The following is a 21207-nucleotide window of genomic DNA, read 5'->3' as shown; positions in this document are numbered from 1 at the left end:
CCCCTCGGGCCCCACACATGAGTGACAGGTCCCTCTTATTTTAATTGGCGCAGTGGGACCATGAGTGGGACAGAATTACAGGCTGCAAAGGATTATGGGGACCAGATATGGCCACTAATGTCAGAACAACTAACTGACAACCAGGAGATGTTTCTGTCAGCGATTGGCACGCTTATATGACACAAACAGAAGTGGCGTTTCCAACATTTATTATTATTATTATCATTATTATACAATTGACAATTATTTTGGCAGTCTAGTTTATAGTTTATTTGTCTGATCAGTTGACCGTTCAAACGATTATTTCTTTTGTACGCTGAGATTTTCCAGCCCTAATATAAGATAAGATAAGATAATCCTTTGTCCACACTTGGGGGAAATTTCATTGTTGCAACGCAGGTAGATACAGAGGTAGATACAGAGGAAAAGAACAGATCACTTATAGGAAGTTTGAAAAACACTCTCAATAGAAGATCTCCTATAAACAAAACCTCCTATAGACAAAACCTCCCATTTCCCAACAAGGGATGGAGGGGAAAAATAATAAAGATAAAATAAATAAATGAATACCATTGCATGTGATCACGACAGTATACCGTACTGTATTTAAAATAACATGGCACACGTACGGTTTAACTAGAGTTTTAGAGTTTTGACTGAACACGCACAGAGCAGCATTACAAGTTCTACAATAATACTGAAGCGTGCATTATAAGCCGGGTTCTGGTTTACAGAGATATTTTGTTCATGTTGTTTTCCTTTGTTCAAACCCTGTTGCAAGAGTAGTACACAGAAGTATTCATTTTAAAAAATCAAGACATGGTGCACCAGTCACATTTTCAGTATTTTTCATTTAATAGATAAATATATATGTACAGTCACAAAATATGAATACATTGTGATAAAAAGGTTAGTTTGTTGCATAGCATCAACTAAACTCTCTCAGCACACTGTTGAGTCGTTTCATTTTCTCCTCCATGACTGTCTTCTGAGCGCTGGTCTCCTCCAGCAGCTGACGCATCTCCTCCTCCACCTCATAAACCTGAAAAACACACACACTCAGGGTCAAAATGTATAATCATTTGTTGTCTTTGCATCAGGTGCCTCTTCTCGTGAACGCATCGTTCTCGCCATTGACCCAAACCTGTAGTACAAATACAGTGACTTGTGCGATCCCCCGTGGAGCTCAGTGACATGGGTGAGCCCCCCGTGGAGCTCAGTGACATGTGTGAGCCCCCTGTGGAGCTCAGTGACTCGTGCGACCCCCCGTGGTGCTGGAGGCATTGTCCATTGTGTACCTTATCATAAACCTAAACCTCTACAGTGCAATGAGAGGCCCAACATTGTCTTAATCAAGGCCAAAGCCACAACTACTACTCTTATTTTCACCAGTTGCTTCAGTAGACAGTAATGGATTTTGTGCGTGTCTAATAATCACCAAAACAATCACATTTTTCGGATCAGTAGCAGCTGAAAATGAGTGTACTCAATCTGCCAGTTTGAACAAATTAATTAATCATTACTGAGGAATAAATCAGTGAGGGCATTCGGCTTTAATCGGCGTGTAAATAATAACTTCAGGCAAGGATGTAGATAATTTAAAACGGCAAAACATAAAGTTAAAAGCAAAAAAAGTGGCTGAACATAGTATGAAATCTAATGTGTAGGGCTGTAGTCAGCTAATGATATACTAATAAAAGACCTGTCCTGTACATTGTTTGTCGACTTAAAAAGGGCCCGGCAAAAGCTCTCAAAACTATCAAGTATCTCTATGATCTGACATGTATCTTAATCCAAAACTGCACTCGCAAACAATGTATAAAGAAAAGCAAGAGGAAACAATGCATTTATTTGTAAAAAGGCAGCCAAACCTCATGATTTACTCCCAAATCTCCGTCTAACGCACATAATACTTTCTCCTTTCTGCCGTTTCTCCAAGTAAATACAATAATGACTTGACTGTTACAACCACACAAGTATCTACCTTGTGATTGGCTCGTTCGATCTGCGTCTGCTTGTCGGAGGCCAGTCGCAGCAGCTCGGTCTGGTGCTCGACCTGAAGCGACTCCAGCTGCCGTCTGAACGCGTCGTCGATGCTCCGCAGCTTCTCCACGGCGGCTCTGCGAAAACGACAAGACGCGTGACTCATTTACAGCGCATCGTCGCTTTGTTTTAGCGAGCACATCTCTAATATACATGAGCGTCAGTCATACTTTTGTGCTTCGGCGGCTTTATCGCGTTCTCCGAGCAGCAGTTTCTCTTTCGCGTCAAAGTTCTCTTTCATTCGTTTCACTTGAGTCTCCAGAAGAGTGAGAAGTTCTGCTTTGTCCCTCCACTTTTTCCTGGATTCACTGGGAAAAGAAAAGGCAATTTAATGAGCTGGAACTCTGATGTGTGCAAAATGAAAGATTGTTTGGACAAAAAATGTCTTCAGCGAATCTAGTTTGTAAAAAAAATTATTCAACACCTTAAATAGTCTCAAAAATCAAGCCATATTGCTCAGGAAGAAAACTAGATGAGTAACTGCACACAAGGCACAAGACAGATTTGTGACACATTTACATTTATGAGGCAGAGAATTATCATTATCTTTTTGCATTGATTTGTTTGTTTGTTTTTTAATTTCGGGATCGATTCAACCAGCGTTTCAGAATAATTAGAACAACGGTAAAGCTGACAAAATTAAACCCTTAAAGCTAAACCACTGCCGTCATGTCTAAGTTTTCTTCTGTCTAAGTTTACGGGAACATTAAATACCTTCCGGACTATAAGTTGCACCTTTTTTCATAGTTTTGGTGCGACTTATACTTATATTTATACTTATATACTTATACTCTGAAGCGACTTATATGTGGCAGAGCGGGCTTATTTCCGGTACCTGTCGGCCTCGGGGTAACTGAGATAAACAGTAAATTATTTGTTATTTTCACACTCGCAACCACATTTCAAACTCCAATGCAACTTAAATATGTTTTTTTCTTCTCTATTATGCATTTTTTGGCTGGTGCGACTTATACTCTTATACTTATACTTACTCTTATAGTCCAAAAAATACGTTAATTACCCTAAAGACCTTTGGTATTTTAACCCAGTGCCTTCCCTCCATCTCCCACCAGCCCTTCATTTGGTTTCTTTCTTGCCTGTAAACCCTCTTGACCTCCTCCAGCTCCGCGTCCTTATCCTCCAGCTGCTGCTTTAGCTCGTCTTTGCGCAGCGCGAGTCGGTCGGCGTGTTCTCTGAGCTCCGTCTCCGTGTGTTTGAAGGAGGTTTGGGCCTGGGCAGCCTCCTCGCTCAGCCTCCGGTTCTGCTCGTCGCACTTCTGCAAAGACTACGCCAAAAGAGAGAATAAAAAACACGTCAGGCCAGTGCAAAGTGAGGCTTGGAACTTTCATAGCTTTTTATCTGAATTGCTCGACTACTTTTGTCATGCATAAGGTCCAGGGTCAAACTGCAATTATGTATGTTTTTAAGGGATTCATATGAATTTGCTTATACTTAAATTAAAAGAAATGGGAGAGATTTTATGCAGTCAGATAAAAATATGAATATCTATTGACAGTGAAGTTCAAAGGATGGTTTAAAGCTCTGATTGCTACCGTATTTTCAAGACTATAAGTTGCACCTTTTTTCTTAGTTTTGGCCGGGGTGCGACTTATACTTACATACTTTTACTTATACTCCGGAGCGACTTATGTGATATTATTTGTTATTTTCACACTTGCAACTGCATTTCATACTCCAGTGCAACTTATGTATGTTTTTTTTCTTCTCTATTATGCATTTTTTGGCTGGTGTGACTTTTATAGTCCAAAAAATACGGTATTATTTTAACTATTTTATATTAACTATTTTCCCGTACGTTTATTTTCCTTTATTTTATCATTTTTGTATTGACTGAATAAGAGTAATATTGATTCTGTGCCGCGTGAATACACACAATAATACCTACTGCACAGGACATTTCGCACAAAGTACCTCCTTAAGTTTGCGTATGCTCTCCGTTTGGTCATCAATGATTTTGGCTTTGATTCTGAGCGCGTCGTTGTCTCGCTCGTTCAGTTTCTTCTGCGTCTCCAGCTCTATCGACAGGACCTCGATCTTGGCCTCTAGGCGCCCGCGGTCCTGGGCCAAAGACGCTCCTGGAGACGTAGAAGAGGTTAGTCATAAGTACAAAAACTATATGTATGAAGAATGAAGAACAGTTAGGAGTGGACTAAAATGCCAAAAATAAATATATACATTTCTTTTTCCGTATCTTGTCGATAACATTCTGAACCGTATCAAAACTGTGGTACGTTGGCACTATCTGCAGTTACCTGGTCTGTATTATTTACCATTTTATTCAGGTTTTCTCCTTGGTTTACCATAGATTAGGGGTGCTTCAGGCCTGGTTTAACCCCGTTTCGAGCAGGTGCAATTCAGGAAGTCAAATTGTTTCAAATTTGTTTTACTGCCTCATTTCCCCCAGGTGCAGTTAGGGCTTTGGCTTAGAGTCTTGTGTTAAATGTGTTAGAATAAAGATTTTGAGACCCATTGCTTTGAGTAGAACAAGGCACAAAAACACAAATAGATTGGTGGAGTTGTCAAAAAGCCTCGTCTTAAGAGAGGAAAAGCTCCTCTCTTGAACTCCTCCTTCCTCCACCGCTCAGTGCTTTAGTGTCGTGTCCTCCTCACCTTGTTGAGCGAGTTCCTGTCCCCAGATCCTCCTCTCAGCCCGGAGCCCGTCGATCACAGACTCCTGCGCCGTGAGCTGAGACAACAGCCTGGACTTGTCCTTCTTCAGTAGCTCCAGCTGCACAGACAGACGCCGGTCCTGCCCCAGCTCCGACTCCAGCGACTGCACGTGGCTCTGGACACGCCAGCAAACACATGACGGAACTCTGAGACACTTTTATGGATGAACACAACCGAAGAGACCTTGTAATATCTTTACGTATTTTTAGATATACCAGAAATGTATGGTTTAAACTAGCCTTTGTCATAGGTGTAATGTGATGGTGTATACTTGTAATTACGGCTGGGCTTTATAACCAAAAAAATAATTATACATGTTTTTCTTGTATTAATAGAGCTCGATTTTTGATATTTACTCTTTTTCCTTTTCAAAAACACACAAAAATGGCCTTCAGTAATGACAGAATTAACGTAAACGAAACAGACTTTTAAAAATGTCCATTTAAAACCAAAAAATAGACTAATTTCCTCACAAAATACATGCTTTTACCGATAGGACTGACAAACCATAAGCATATCATTGACAATTAGATATTGCTAAATCTCGATCTCAATTAAAACTAAATTAATTGTCCAGCCTTAATTATAATGTAGTAACAGCGGTTGTAATCTTAAGACGTTTCAATCACTCCTGGTGGATGAATGAGAAATTACAATGATATATAATTTGTAGTAAGATATGCACTTTGGGTTCTAAGCTCTAAATATCTAAGACAAAAGATGTTAATATACAGAACAATAAGTCAACGTTTGGCGGACTATGCATAAACTTCAAAGCAGCAATATTATTCAAGACAAAAAAGGGGCTAAACTCGTCTGGAAATCTCAATTGCCACGTTTAGATGGAAGCGTACAGACAGTTGTACCTTAAGCTCAGTGACAGTCTCTCGTTTGGTTTTGATGAGGTCGGCGATGCGGCTCTTCTGCTCTTTGACCATTGCCGTGAGCTCCTGGACCAGCGCGGCGGACTTCCTCTCCCTCTGCTGCGACTGGGACAGGGACGACCTCACATCTGTCAACTCTCCACTCATCTGATCACACGCCTCCTTCACCTGCACGTGCATTTTATACATCCCAGTTACCTTTCCACTTTCTGCAGTCATGATACGATTACGCAAACTAAAGCTACAGGAGAAAGTAGACATTTAAATCTTTGGATTACATCTATCCAACTTAATCCTAACAGTTCCTTTTTAGACAGAGAAGTAAAACAGGTGCAGACCGCCAACTGCAAGTAGATGGCGACAGTGCACAATTCTGATTATGTCTCAAAGTGCTGCTTTTATAATTAATCTATTAGTTAAATACAATAAAAATAAATTAAATCAAAGAAATATATAATCTACTAGTTAGATTAAATGAAAGAAATAAATTAAATGAAAGAAATGCAAAGAGAATACTCTTTTATGGTTTGCATAGCAAAATAGCAAATATAATTGATCCTCATAGCTCATCACAGGCGCTCAGAGAGAGAGAGGGGGAACCATTTTTAAGCACATTTTTTATCCATCTATTATTCTATCAAAAACAATATTTATTACGCTTATTCCATGAATCGATATTTGCATTTGTTGATTTGGCTTTATTCTAAAAAATCCATTAAACTTTAGCACGGCACCCCTAAACTTTGAGAAAACCGGATTGAGTGGAAAAAGAAAAAAAAGTATTAGACTGCACACACTTTATTAATTCTTAGAATGAAGTGAGAAGTTCAGAGGCAGCTTTCTGTAACACTTCCGGCAATTTCTTCACCATCTCCTCCTCTAGCGCTGTACACATCTGCTCCAGCAGGTGGCGCTCTTCTGCACACTGTTTCAAAGCATCGGCCTTCTCCGCCTCCAGTTCAGTCTCACTCGTTTGTCCCCGTCTTTAATATCAGAAAACTGTTTCGTCGGGAATCCTTTCTCCTTCTGTGTTTCTTAGGCCCGTTTGAAGGGTCAGGGTTAGGGTTAGTTCAATCTTATGAATGTCTATTATCCGACGATTGTTTTCCTCTTTCTCTTTGTCCAGTTCAGTTTGGACCTCCTGTTTTTCTCTGGCCCGTTGAGCGGCTATTATTTTCCTTTGGTCCGCTGACTTCCACTTCTTCTCTTTGTACCCATTGACGTAGAGCTCATTTTCAAGTTTCAGACGATTGTTTTTGTCTTTCTCTTTGTCCAGTTCAGTTTGGACCTCCTGTTTTTCTCTGGCTCGTTGGTTATAAGCGGCTATTATCTTCCTTTGGTCCGATAACTTCTACTTCTTCTCTTTGTATCCATTGACATAGAGCTCATTTTCAAGTTTCAGACGGTTGTTTTCTTCTTTCGCTTTGTCCAGTTGGGTTTGGACCTCCTGTGTTTCGATGACCCGTTTGTCCAGTTCCGTCTTCTGAGTGTCCATTATCTGCTTAATTTTGTGCAGTAACATCGACTTCTCCTTGTGCTGTTTGGAGAACAGCTCATTTTCATGTTTGAACCAGGTGATCTTCTTTTATTCTTTATTCTTTTATTCTTCTTTAATTTTTGAGGGCTGTAGAAAACTCCTTCCTCTCAGTTTCTCGGAGCTTCTTCACCTCCTCTAGCTCTTTCAAAAGATTTTGTCCTTTGTTTGGGCCTCTGAAGCTTTAGACGCCATTTCCAGTCGTAACATCAGTAGTTTCATGTTCCGCTGGTCCTCTTCCAAAAGCCTTTGTTGGTGTTCAGACTCCTCTGTTTCATCCTCTTTCACGGTAAAGCCCAATAGCTGAAACTGCTCCTTCTCCAGCTGGTCTACAGTCAGACAAGTTTCAGAGGTTTGGTCCACCTCCTTGGGCTTTAAACCAAGCGCCTCCATCAGGTCGAAGTCCCCATTGTAAAGTCCTTCATCGTCTTCATGAGTATATTCGTACCAGCTTTTTGCCATTGTTCAATGCTCTGGTTTGGTCGCTGCTTTTCTGTTCGATCGCTGAATTGTAATGAAGTTGAACTGGCCCTCGCTTGTATTTATAAGAAAAGAGTGGTGATGTCATAAAGCCAAAGAGTGGTGATGTCATAAAGCCAAAGAGTGGTGATGTCATAAAGCCAAAGAGTGCCAATGTTGCTATGGATACACAATACCTACTAAAATTGTAATAGTGATTTACTTAATCCTAAGCAGGGAGAAAAGATGGTTAGACAGAGGAGTCAAGGAAGCTATTTTTGTTAAAAAAGAAAGACCTTCTTTAAACAGAAATGGAGGGTTAAGATTCAACCTGCCAATAGTCTATAATGGAATACTGAACCCCTGGAGAGGTAGAGGACCAGGACATTTGGATGCTAATCAGGTACACAGGGTGGGTGAGCCAGGGTCTCACAAAGACAAAGGGGATACTAATAGCCCATTAAAGGACTGAATAGGCATCTCAGTAGATACAAGGGGGGAAGTTTCGGTTGAAACAAACAACAAACTCGTTCCACTTCAGGAAGGCTCCGCCCAATGGGCTGGACTTATCACAGAATAGTATAAATATCCTATCCTAGACCTAAATTCCCTATTGACAATGACTCTTGGATGAGAGTCGAAACATCTAATTTTTTCTAACCGAGTCCAGATGACTACAACTGAAGCTTTTTCTAAATTAATCCTAAACATAACTAAATGTGAATGAAATGCAGTGTAACCGATTATGTTTTAATCATGAATGAAAAACTTTCAGAATTAACTGTTTGTCGCCGTCATTCCCGAATTTGAGTCAATCATGCTAGTTTTTAGCTTGACTATATTTTCATTCCTTAAAACGCTAGAAACTGGTCAAATGTTACATTACATCTGTTATAGCTTTAGTTCGCCAGTTTAAGATTTAAATTTATTTTTTTGAGAATGTTTCATTCGCCCCGAGCGCCACAAGCTGGCGAGAGGCGTGCGAAGCACGACTGCGAAAGTGCGCACGAACATGAGCGCAAAGCGCTTGCTTCCAAACACTCACTAACGCACTCCTCCACTCACGTCCCGTGCACACTCACTAGTAGTGGGAAAATTCACCATTATCGTTGCAAATGGGCGAAGCGTGTGCAAAAGTGCGCACTAAACGGGCGCTTTACATGGTCGTCATCGCCATACAATATTAATAACTATTCTATTTTATATAATTTTAATGATTTGTGAAAGGAGCCAGACTTATAAAATTGATTTTCTTCCTGTTCCTTTCGTTCATACCAGTAACAAAGATGAATGTTTTCTTTGTTGAGTGTTTTGTTGCTGGCGCTGTTCTCTGTGGAGTGGTGCTGGCATGAACAAAAATAAATAGTACAAATAGTACAAACAAACAAATAGGGGGTGGTTTAATTTTACTAATTTCCAAGAATAAACATGGGCATCCAAGCTTTAATGTGCCTCAAGATTTGAAACTAAGCCGTGGATTCACACATGTTTTGGAGTGTAGTGAAATTACATGTAAACAGCAAATTCTAATGCGAGTAATCTGATTTCTTTCAGATCATGTTCCCTCAGATTACTCGCATCAGATTTTGCAGTTACATGTCATTTAAATAATCTTACAGGTGCAACAATCAGATTTTGCAGTTGCATGCAAACAGCCACTGAGGGACACAAGCAACATAAATATTACTAAATGTAAATATTACTAAATGTAAGTTCATAAGCATTGAACAAAAAAGTACTGTAATAGCAAGTACTTCGTGATCACTCTATAAAAAAGGTGGATACAGGCTTTCTTAAAGATTTGGAACAAGAACTTATTTTCACTTCACTTTAGTTCATTATAAATATGAAAGGAAACTGCTGGATTAAAACTCTAACTTTGACACAGTTTCCAATTACAATATCTGCTCTCAAAGATGTAAAATTGTGAAGTGAGTGAATCAAAGTGAAGCTGGTACATTTTGTATTAGCTAAAAAACAGAACGTACAAAGGTCGATTCAATTACAATTCTCTCCTGCAAGGCTGGACATAAAAATCAAATCAAACCAATTCAAAATCAACTTTCACGGTGAAAAAGAAAGGATCACGTCGGGCGAGCGGAGGGACATCTTTTCTGTTTTAAATTAACTTTACAAAACTCGTTTAAACTGCTGCAGGGTTTTGAGATTTCTATTCATCTTGACACAAACCTCAGAAAACCTTGCGGCTTCGATAGTCAGAGCCATTCGAAACTCGTCCTCCAGCGCGGCGTACAGTCTCCTTCCTTCTGCGATTCTCTCCTGCAGCTCGCGCTCCTTTTGCCCGTGTTTTTGTTCGACCGATGCCACTTCTTTAGCCACCGCCTCGCGAAAATCTGCTCCGCCGGGCTGGAGCCGCAAATCCAGCTGTTTCCTGTGACAGTAAAGCTCGAGTCAAGCACGACAAAGACTGACAAAGACATTCTGCAAAACATCACATAAAGAACTTGCGAGATGAATGGAATCGAAATTGCAATTCACATTTTCTGCACACATTTTGAGGGTATAATATACAACGTATCCTCAATGAACAAAAAAATATCCTGTGCCCACATGTTCTTTATGTATTTGTTCTGGAGTTGAAACCTCAAACTCAATATTTATTTGAAAAAAAGCAAATCTAATCATTTACAGTAAGACACAGCAGTCAAAAAATGCACATGCTTTTTGCTTATTAATAATTCCTAATATTGTAAAGTAGACAAAATTAGCATTCCTAACAAACCCGCTAGAAAAACAAAAATATGATTAACTACTGTGCCATTCTACTGTTCATGATAACAATGGGATAATGGGATGTAGATGAGAGACAGTATTCAAAAACCATAATGATAAATGGGGCAAACGTGCTGATGGAACAAATGTATTGTTTTGCGATTTTAGACCAATTAATTAAAGTGCTTGCGTGTCCCAGAGCGAAGAGTTTTCAGACATTTATGAATCGTTGAAGATAAGCAAACCAAAAGCTTCTATTACGGCAGTTAAAATAAGAAGGGCCCCTGAAATAATTCGGCAAGAGCTAAAAGTTCAATGGTTTGAAATAATCACAACAAAAGCCTTGGATTGTGTTCCTTGTAAAATAAAAAAGTGATTGTTACTTGAGGATGCACTTATAAAGCTACTGGTACTGCACTTTTAAAGATACTGATATGACTCAAATGCAGGGGTGTCCACACTTTGCACTGAGGGCCACATATTGAAATGTGGCCCCGTACTGACGGTCAAAGCAGTGAATCATTCGGATGGCCGTGTTTACCAGAGGTTTGATCGCGCTCACACACCTTTTATCAGGCTGAGAAGCTTAATGCTGGGTCTGATTTACGCCATCATGTTTGGTATTGAGCTCATGGTGACAGTGAATCTTCCAAAATGTGATAAAAAGTACTATACTAAGGCAATCAGAGTCATTTCATCGGGAAGCTTGAGGGCCTCATTAGTGTTTACACCCCTGTGCTAATGTCTAATGAGTCATAGAGGACAAAAACATAACTTCATCTCAGGAAAATGGTCGTGAAAGTTCAGAAACTCCAGAATTCAGGCGTACATTTCTGAACTGTGCAGCTTTCATCACTACCGTAGTTTCCGGACTATAAGGCGCACTTAAAAGCCTCTAATTTTCTCCAAAAATAACAGTATGCTTTATAATCCAGTGCACCTTATATATGGATTAATTAATTAATATCTCGCAGCAACTGCCAAAAGATTATGAAGGAAAACTGGCCACTTTCTGCGCATACTACATTAATAAAGTTCAGCTGATTGACTTATCTGACTGCTTTGTTTTGCTTAATGCGCCTTATGGTCCGGTGCGCTTTATATATGAAAAATTATCGAAAATAGACAATTAATTGACTTATAGTGCAGAAAATATGGTAATATTAACAGTAGAGCGTTAGACTTGTATAGCGATAATCATTGCACTCACAGGCGCTTTACAAATTTGAGTGTATTAGTCATTCACTGCACAAGCATTAACGCTGGCAAACCTTTTTGTGTTTGCATGAATGGATTTCCTGTGATCCTGTACCTGTGCTCTTGTTCCCTTGAAGCCAGTAGTTCGTGGAGCTGCTGCAGTTTGTTTTTGTGCTGATGGACAGAAGCTCTTTGAATGTCCAGCTCTCTCTTCAGCACCGCGACCTTGTTCTCCAACTCCTGCGTGCGTTTCACCTGAACACACCATTTAGAACTTAATGTGTCCCCCAGTACCACAGACACCGTAGGAAACATGAAGGTAGTAGCCACAGTAGCGCAATATTTAGTGTAGTCAAAGCTATGTTTAGTACCATGCAAAACCAAGACAGAAAAAGAGAAGGACACTATATTTTGCGTAGTAAAGAGAACAGAATTCTCAAAAATGTACAAAGACTTTGCAGTTTAGAGTAGTTCCATTTCACAAAACCCACAATATCTAAAGCATCTTTGAAAATCTATGGCCTCACAAACTTTTGATCTAGACAAAAGTGTATGATTATGATTTTAAATATATATAAAATTGAAAAATAGGCCAAAAAATTATGTAAAAAAGAAAAAAATAAGTATTTACAATCACACGTTATAGTTATACTGTATTGCTTCAGACCAATCAAATAAATCAAGTGTTTTTCACCTCCTCCGCCCTCTGCAGAGCTCTGTGACTGTCGGCCTGGGCGATGCTCTCCTCCAGTTTGCTCAGTCCGGTCTTGTGCAGTTGTTCTGTGCTCCGGCTCTGCTCCAGCTGCAGCGTGAGAGACTGACAGCGGCCCTCCAGCTCCTCCACGCGCCGCTGCAGCTCAGAGCGACCCGAGCGCTCCTTCAACAACATCTCCTTCAGCCTGGAGCGGAGGGGAGAAAAGTTTATGTGAGTGAGACAGCGGGGAATAGAGTTTGCGATCATCGAAAAGTGGACTTTAATAGTCAAATCTGGCATGTTGTCTGCACTGTCGGTAAAACGTTGACAGCTACATGATTAAAAACTATGTTAAAAAGTAAACTAAAGAGCTGTGGGCCAATCAAACGGGTCACGACTGGCAAATACATTTATGTTTAGCATTTAACATCTTAAAATCTCCATGGCTTTAATCAGAATCGGAAAAGGTTTTATTGCCATTGTCAATGAACCAAAGTCAGAAACTAGGAACATAGCCTGATCCTGAGTTCTTTTTCTTCTTCTATACATTTTTGCTTTAATTTTTTACCTTTATATACAAGATTAAAGAACACAATACTGATACAATTTGACACATTGTCCTAAAGATGTAGTCCTGCGTAATTGTCCCATTTGGTCAGTCAAGTTTGTCCATTGTCAAATTAAGTCTGAAGGTGAAGTTTTCCATTTTTCGAAGTACGTCTAATAATACATTTAGTTTCTTTACTGACCCCCTGTGGCTGGAATTTGTATCATCAGTCTCATTTAACCCTCTTTTAACCCTAGTCCTTTTTTATGTTTTCTTGCAAACAGAGAAAAAACAACACACATTTCCTGAGAACAATAAAACAAAACATCACTGAGACACAAACGTTTCATAAACAATAAAACGACAAATCTTAGTCATCCCGGGATATTAAAAAACAAACAAAATGCATCCTGAATTCAGTCCAAAACTGTAGTCTCACGCCGTGCCCTGTTTGGATTGTCGACAATAAGACATTTCTAACTAATCTGCCTCCTGATGAGAGAAACCCGACCGTCGCAGCATCATTACGAAGACTGATTCACATAACGCCGCTGACATATGCCTGACAGCGTGGCTCTAATTACAAACATAACACACATTTATCCAAACCGAACATGCAAGCCAGCCGGTGGGAGTCAAACTGCGGCAAAGTGTTGTGTCTTTTCATGCATAAACTCTCTGCAGGCATGAGCTTAACTGCGTGTGATGAGCAGTTCATATTTCCGCCGTCTCGCTCATGTTAACGCTGCTCATTTTGCAGAATGAATCTTGATTGGAGAACATAAATAACAAATATAATCACAATGCTCCATTTTTATGTTAATTTTAACACAGATTTATCTCACGTGTATTTAAATCTACACTTGTTTAGTCTTGGTTTAGTCCTGCTTTAGACCTTGTCCTTGTCCAGCCTTTATTACTATCACTGTAGGTTTAGAGAAGATGTACACCTAAAATAGTCCTGGTTTAGTTTTGATCTTTTTGGTTGTGGTTTCAAACTCGATTTTTGGTCCTGAATTAGTCCTGATGAATAGACCTACCGTATTTTCCGCACTATAAGGCGCACTTAAAAGCCTTATAGAGCGCCTTATATATGGATTAATTATGGTTGTGTTTACTGACCTCGAAGCGATTTTGTGTGGTACACGCTTTGTTTCACTTATATATGAAAAATTATTGAAAATAGATCATTCATTGACAATGCGCCTTATAGTGCGGAAAATACGGTATATGGTACGTTCACACTAAACTAGTTTGGTCCTGTGGTTTGAGTCTAGTTCAGATCGGGTTTAGTCCTGGTCCTGAAACGTTTGAGAGCCACAAACGCAGCAGAGCCCAATTCTTCCAGCCAAAAAGCTCTGTAAAATGCAGTGATGCAGATATGAATATTTAATTAGAGATGATAGTGGACACTGTGCATTTGGATAATACACATAATGAAGGCTCTGGGTTAATGGTCCTTCCACTAAATGACTATTTAATAATTGTAGAATGCTTCAGGCGATTCAATGACACTGGGAACTTTTAATGGCGGGTCAGTAGTTTAACGACACACTAATGTGGGCTGCATTTCTGAGATAGGAGGGTGTTTTTTCCTTTTCTTTTTGTTAAGACACTCTGGTCCGAAGGCTGTGTTTGAGCATGAAATGGGAAGAGAGACGGTAGGGACATTCAGCATACAGTCAGGAAGTCGAGCCCACGACACTAAATGATTAAGCAGTACTATAATTCAGTCAGTGGGTTGTGTAACAAACCTTATTTAGGAAGGATTCGCCCCACAAAATAAATCTGAAACTCCTGGTCATATGTGTCAGTTAGTTTGTGGACTTTTAGAGCAACTGATACATTTATGTCAATATATAACACTTTCGCTTTCATGTATGCTTCCTTTTCAATTAGAAAGAAATCAGATTATAAATGTAAACATAGCTTGCATGTCACTTTTATGTTTAAAGATGTGTCATTAGTCTACATTACACTGTACTTTTAGGCTCTCTACTGAGATTTAATTACTACACACATTTCTGCAAGGCACGTAGGTCTTCTCCGGGTTGTAGTGCCCTATAGATAGTGCCCTTTGATTGACAGTTTGAACGATGCGCAGGACGTGAACATGGCTGAGCTCTCATTACCTGTCGGTGGTGTGCACTGCCAGACTCTGCAGGTCCTGCTCCTCGCTGACTCTGCTCTGGAGACACTTCAGCTCCTCCGTCAGTTTCCTCACAGCTTGCTCGGCCTTCCAGCGCCGCTCCCTCTCCTGGTCGCGCTCCTCCACTATAGTCTGTGCGTATAATACATCATGTCAAAATGAAGAGAAAGAACACGAGAACACATCTAACTGTGGAACACTGGCAATTTTGCTGGAACTGTAGTTTGTGTTATGGTTTTATTATATGATGAGTTACAAACAAATTAACTTGTGTTTTTGGATTCACTTTTTGTGGTATACTTAAACCGCAACCATGACATGTTTTAGCACATTTCTGTAGGATTGTCTTAGTATTGTCTGTCCAGAAGTCTGATCTAGGAAGTACTTACGAAGCTGATCCCTTTATAGTATAACATTTGAAAATCAAGTAGAGGATTGCTGATACATTTCAAATCCTCAAAACATTATTTAAATACAAATATACACTGGCATTTTTACATTAATACAACTAGGGATGTCAAAATGTATAAGTTAATAATAATATAATGGATAATATAGATTATTTGGGTCACAATATATAATGCAAACTCATTTCAATTTAAAGCATACCCTAAAACGGTAAATCTCTTTTAAAGAGTTCTTTATCTGGTTATTTATGTCAAATTTACTATTCAGACCATCCAGAAAGTTTGATTTTATATAGCTGGTCACATACTAGAGCTGTATCCTGATGTGAATGCAAGAAAATGTAAGGATTTCATGGAAATTATCATTGAATAATTATAAAATTGTGACGTTTCTTCTCATATTCTTCGTCCCACTACAGTTCAATCTCGTGACATTGCCTAGGGACAAGCCGTTCTTCTTTACCCTGTAGGTCTCCTCCTCGTTGGTGGACCTGGCCTTCACAAGCCCAGAAGTGTTAGCAGGTTTCAAAAGGTGCCTCCTGGTGGTCCCTGCTGCCTGCACTCCTGATGCACCTCCAGACTTCTTCTCGGGGGCCACAGACGACTTTGAAGATGTAGTTTTACGATTCTCCTGATCACTGCACATAAAACAATGGCACAAGCTGTAAAACCTGATCATTACCAAACCCGGGAGCTAATGCTGCAATGAAGGTCAAAGGCGGTGGATGTAATTCTTGGTTTTATGGGTAAACAAACTCTGAAACAGTGGAGAAAGGAAATATGGAAACTATATTTGGGTCACCTTGTTTTCCAAGAGGACTGTGAGGTACTTAAATATAGGTTATATAATGCTATAATTGGATGAACAAGTCAGACAGTAAAAAGTCTTCTCTATTGTAACCCTGAAGAATAGAATTTTCAAGACACTGTTTAGGAAGATCGGTGCCTCTTGTAATTATTTTCACAAACTATATAATAAACGATAAAAAACAGCTTCCCTTTTCATTCCTTAAATTGTTTTTCAGAAAAATCTCACCATCTCAGGAACAAAAGAGCGGCATTGATAGATTGAGAAACAGTGTAGAGCATTTATAAGTGTTATTTAGTCAACAGAGTAAACCCCCCAAACAATACAACATATTAAAACATTAAAAATGTATATATTTAGCATTCTTCATGAAATGGAACTATTGTAGTAATTGTACCTGTCAGATCTCCTGCCTTTTGTGTCTTTTTTCCTCGTTCCTGAGCTGCTCCTGTGTTTGGGGATCCGTGAGAGCTTCTTGTTTTCTTTCCCGCTGTCACACTCACTCTCTGACGTACGATCAGTGTCCCTCTTGGGCATCCGTACCATCACCACAGGTGGAGTGCTGATGCTCCTGGGTTTGTCTCGTGTGGGACCCTGTCCACAAACATGTGGTTGAAATGTACTGAATGTTGTGATAGCTTCCCGTTTGCCATTTTGACCATTTAAAAGGAATAACCTGTCCATGGCACATTACGCATAGTCCATTTACCAATATTATCTCGATAATCAGCCCTATGTCAATCAAATGAGCATTTTTTAGTATAATAAACTATATTAAAATAAGATAATTCAAGTATCAGTCGTTTGTTTGTTTGTTAGCATTAGATAAAGCTCGCCTTGGCATTCTATGTTTGGGCAAAATGTATGTTAGTATGTTGATAAATATTTCCATGTCCATACTAGTCTTCCTTTCTTCTAAGAGCACAGTCAAATGTAATAACCTTCTGAATGAGCAGAGACACCTGGCGCTCGAGTTTCCGGAGGCGTTCTTCATTATGTTGGTCAGGAGGCTCGACCGCGCTGGAAACGGCAGGAGCCGTGTCATTTTGATCCAACTGTGGGGCGGTGTCTGCTAAAACCTCTGATGCAATCCGCTGACGAAACTGGTCCAACACCTCATCAATGCGGGGAGTGTTAATATTGCTTCCTTTGACCTGAAATAGAACATCTTAAGTACTCTGAATGTATTCTTAAAGGCTTATGAAATAAATAATTAAATTACAGCTTCAGGGTGACTGGTGTCAGATGAGAGAAATAGGTCCACATAGTCATCCAAACCAGGAATGTCCAGTTTATGCACACGAGGTTCTCGTGGGTTTCCCAATTGGTCCAGGCCATCTAGGACATGAATCTGAGGCAATGACTGTAAGACAATCTCCCTGTAACCTGCAATAAAGGGAAATTCACATTTTCTTGTGTTACCAAAAAAATACATACTGTACAACTGATAAGTAAAGACAAGCGGAGAATAATAATCAATACAGCCGTTAGGATACCTTGAAAGTGCAGACAAGAATTTATTTATAACTAGGACTTGTTTTTAGCAAGTCAAAACTAAAATTTGATCAAAAATGTTATTATTATTATATTCTTATTATTATTAGTATTAAGAAGAGATGTGTTGTCATATCATCCAGTCCTAAATATTTAATTAACATTTTCCATATCATTAACTTCCCGACACCTATTTTTCAGCTTTACCTGGGGACCTGCAGAGTGGATTGTCTGTTCCATCTTTGTACAAAACAACTTCTTTTAAACTGTGCAGTCCCAGCAGGCATTGCAAAAGGTGATCGATGCTGTCCAGCCGGTTGCTATGGAGGCTAAGGTGGTTAAGCTTGTGCTGCGGTCCGTGGAGATACAACAAACCTATTACAAAAGGACAATAAGATCCATCAACTTCAGCGTGTTACCAGTGGCAGTATCAGAAATACACAAGTCTTACCTGTGAGGTTATTAATCTGATTATAGGACAGGTTTAATCTTGTTAGGTTCACAAGGCCATTCAGTCCTGAGAGAGGCAGGACAAAAGAGGGATTTTACAGCTCATAAAGCACTCGTAGGACTTTAGACCAAATGAAAGACAGAGATAAATGACTTGAGTAACTCCCCCCGTACAAGAACATCCATCATACGACTGAGAAGGTAATTAAAACACACACCTTCGACCTTGGTGATTAAGTTGCAGGATAAATTCAAAGTTCTCAGAGAAGTGAGAGAGCTCAAGCCCTCGATGTGGGAGATGGAGTTGGAGGAGAGATCCAGATGGCGAAGGTGCCGAGCGTTGGTGAGGCCCTCAATCTTCGGGATGTTGTTACAGTGAAGATTCAGGGAAGTTATAGTAGAGACCAACTGGACTTCTAGTAAACTTTGTGTGAAAGAAAGAAAAATAACAGAATGTCAAATAACAAGAACCTAATTAGGCCAATTCAAATATTAATGTTGATAGGAATACAACTAATGATCAATTAATTTGGAATGTCAGATGACAAATTAGAGATATTAAATTATTAATAATTAGAGACAATATTTTTATTTAACATTGTATCCAGGTAGGTCTATTGAGAACGAATTCTCATTTACGACGACCTGATCACAAAGCACTATTGTACTTTAAGACTTAAAATATATTGTCAAAAAAATTTAGTTTGGAGTCCAAATTGTCCTAGTCACAATTAATCGTTGCAGCCTTAACTGAATGGTCAAGAGGGACTTTTAACAGACACAACAAGTGAATTTTGTCTAAAAGAAATAAGAAGCCAATATTGAGAAGCAACAGAACATAATATAATTATAGACTTGGTAAGTTTTTGTACAACTCAATCAATCAAACGTCAATCAATTACATTAACTTGAGTAACTTTTGAAGAAATTGTACTTTTGTAAACCAAAACTTTATGCGAACACATTTGTGCTTACCTTAGCTTCAGATATTTGTTTTTGTAATTTGTGTGTCCATTCCAGAAAATGCGCATTATTATGTTTTGTCTGTTCAATTATAAACCATATTATCATAAACCATATTTCAGATTTTAATCCACTTTCTGACCAAATTGTTAATCAATATTTGGGTAATTCACTATTTTAATTGTTACTTTACTTTGAATACAAGGTTTGGCCACTTTACTCACCTCTGATTCTAGGGTGTTTTAATAGAATGCTAAAAAAAAGCATAAATAAATGTGTGTGTTTTTCTACTACACTGTACAAGAAGTTAAGAGTAAGACTACATGAAGAAGTGTAAAAACACTACAACGTTTACATATTATAATTATTGGCTTTGCCCTGTTACACGAATGAAAACACAGCGTCACAACATAGTTATAAAATGAGAGCACTTTACCTTTTAATCTTCTTGTCAATGAGGCACAGCTCAGTGTCTCCCATAGTTTGACAACATAGAGATGTCTCCAAGTATCAGTCAAGTTTCAATAAAGTCCCTGACATATTTAGCTATAAGCTGTACTCGCCACAGTGAGACCATCTGCTCTGCTAACTGACAAATAAACGCATTCTATGGAATAGTAACTCGTTACTACAAGAAGCAAAGAGGTTAGCCTTTATCTCGCTTCGACAACGAAACACTGCTCATTCCGAAAACGAAAAACATCAAACTAAGTAAATGCGAGCATATAGTAAAATAGATTATGTATACATCAATCTAGTTTTGAAAAGCCTTATCATACATGGTTTATTTTTAGTTGTATAACTTATTTATCGATTAGCTTCTTGAAAACACCGCTTCGGGAGTTGTACTTCCTGTTTACACTACGTCACAATGCCAACTTCCGCCCAATACTCGACATAGCCCCGCCCACTTCTCTTGGGTTTGGAACTTTTAGAAATAAGTGTGTTCTTCTCTTCTTTTGGTTATATTATACTCATTAATACATTATATACTCGACTGAAAGTTTAGGTGAATGAAAGTTTAAACACCATAAGATAGTTTAGGAAATGTATATCATCTCTTCTTTGTATGGTGCTAATGAAAATGTACTTTTGTATTGAATCCAAGTAAAAAAATGTGAAACGTGCCCATTCAAGTTTAGGCTTGGTTATGAAAGTATTAGTACTAATAGTAAGTGTCAGTAAGTGTCATTAAAGAGATTAATGCAATATAAAACGTTTATTTTTGTGGAAGTTTATTATTATTGTTCATGCTGGTAAAATGTCTTTTTTTTTGCTTAAGATGCTATAATGTGTTGAATTATACATTAATACACCAGTTATTTATTTTTGGTTTGGTACTGGTAATTTCACGATATTTATTGAGATCTTGAGAGACTATCGAGCCACAGGGGGCTTCATACGCCCTCACATGCTCAAGAGGAGAGGCATCTTACAAGGGCTTGCTAACGAGATGCATAAGGTACTTGTACTGTGCATGTGTAAGAACTTTGTGAATGTTTGTTGTGCTAATTACACAGTATGTTGTACACAGCTAGAAAATGCACAAATTGAATGATTCATGCGAAGTGTCAGGCGGCCATGAGGTAGCTGGCCTTAATCTATTTTGCCCTTGTGTATTAGAAAAAACTATACGGCGTGTCTAATTGTGATGTGTTCACAGCGTTTCATGTCATTTGAGAGGGCTAATTAATGCACCCGTACTCGAGAAACCGTGTGCAGAGTTGTCATTGAGTATGTTGAGGTAGGATATTCCCTAGTATTTCCTCTGTAAGGTTTTCTGCAGCATTTGGTGTAAAAAGGCTGTATTTCAGAGCTGTAGTTAACTGTAGGGTCTCATAGTAGTAGTAGGCCTAATGTGCATAAAATGAAGCATGTAATCCCAGGTATTTAACACTACTAATGCTTCCCGTGGTTGCAACAGGCTCTTTGATTGATTCTGCTCTACTCACACTGAACATTGTCCACATTAGAAGTGTCAGTTGACTGATCATAGTACCCATTGGCCACTATCCAGCCGTGATAAACCCAATTATCCCTGTAATCCAGCCAGTGGCCCTCCTTAGCCTAAGAAAATGATGATCTAGTGCAAATGGAGTCAGTGAATTAGTAAGGCCATCTGTTGCTGCAGCGGTGTAACACGTGCATTTTTCA

General features: G+C 39.0%; 1 protein-coding gene across 1 annotated transcript; it reads right to left on the bottom strand.

Moving 5' to 3' along the window:
• Positions 1–905: 905 nt before the first annotated feature.
• Positions 906–19850, bottom strand: lrrcc1 (leucine rich repeat and coiled-coil centrosomal protein 1). The gene is made up of 19 exons (XM_072440807.1): positions 19490–19850; positions 18309–18514; positions 18092–18157; positions 17848–18015; positions 17369–17532; positions 17088–17300; positions 16544–16740; positions 15802–15976; positions 14915–15063; positions 12236–12440; positions 11657–11796; positions 9802–10003; positions 5601–5786; positions 4675–4849; positions 3976–4139; positions 3141–3328; positions 2214–2351; positions 1985–2120; positions 906–1042 (listed from the first exon to the last, which is right to left on the bottom strand). Exons 1-19 carry the CDS (start codon positions 19531–19533, stop codon positions 929–931), a joined length of 3030 nt encoding a protein of 1009 aa, XP_072296908.1. The 5' UTR covers positions 19534–19850; the 3' UTR covers positions 906–928.
• Positions 19851–21207: the final 1357 nt, after the last annotated feature.

Source organism: Eucyclogobius newberryi, unplaced genomic scaffold, assembly GCF_026437365.1.
Source record: "Eucyclogobius newberryi isolate DKJ021-1_F unplaced genomic scaffold, fEucNew1.0.hap1 SCAF_12, whole genome shotgun sequence".
Lineage (NCBI taxonomy): Eukaryota > Metazoa > Chordata > Actinopteri > Gobiiformes > Gobiidae > Eucyclogobius > Eucyclogobius newberryi.
Note: the sequence above shows the minus strand (reverse complement) of the source record. Positions and strands in the feature narration are given on the sequence as shown.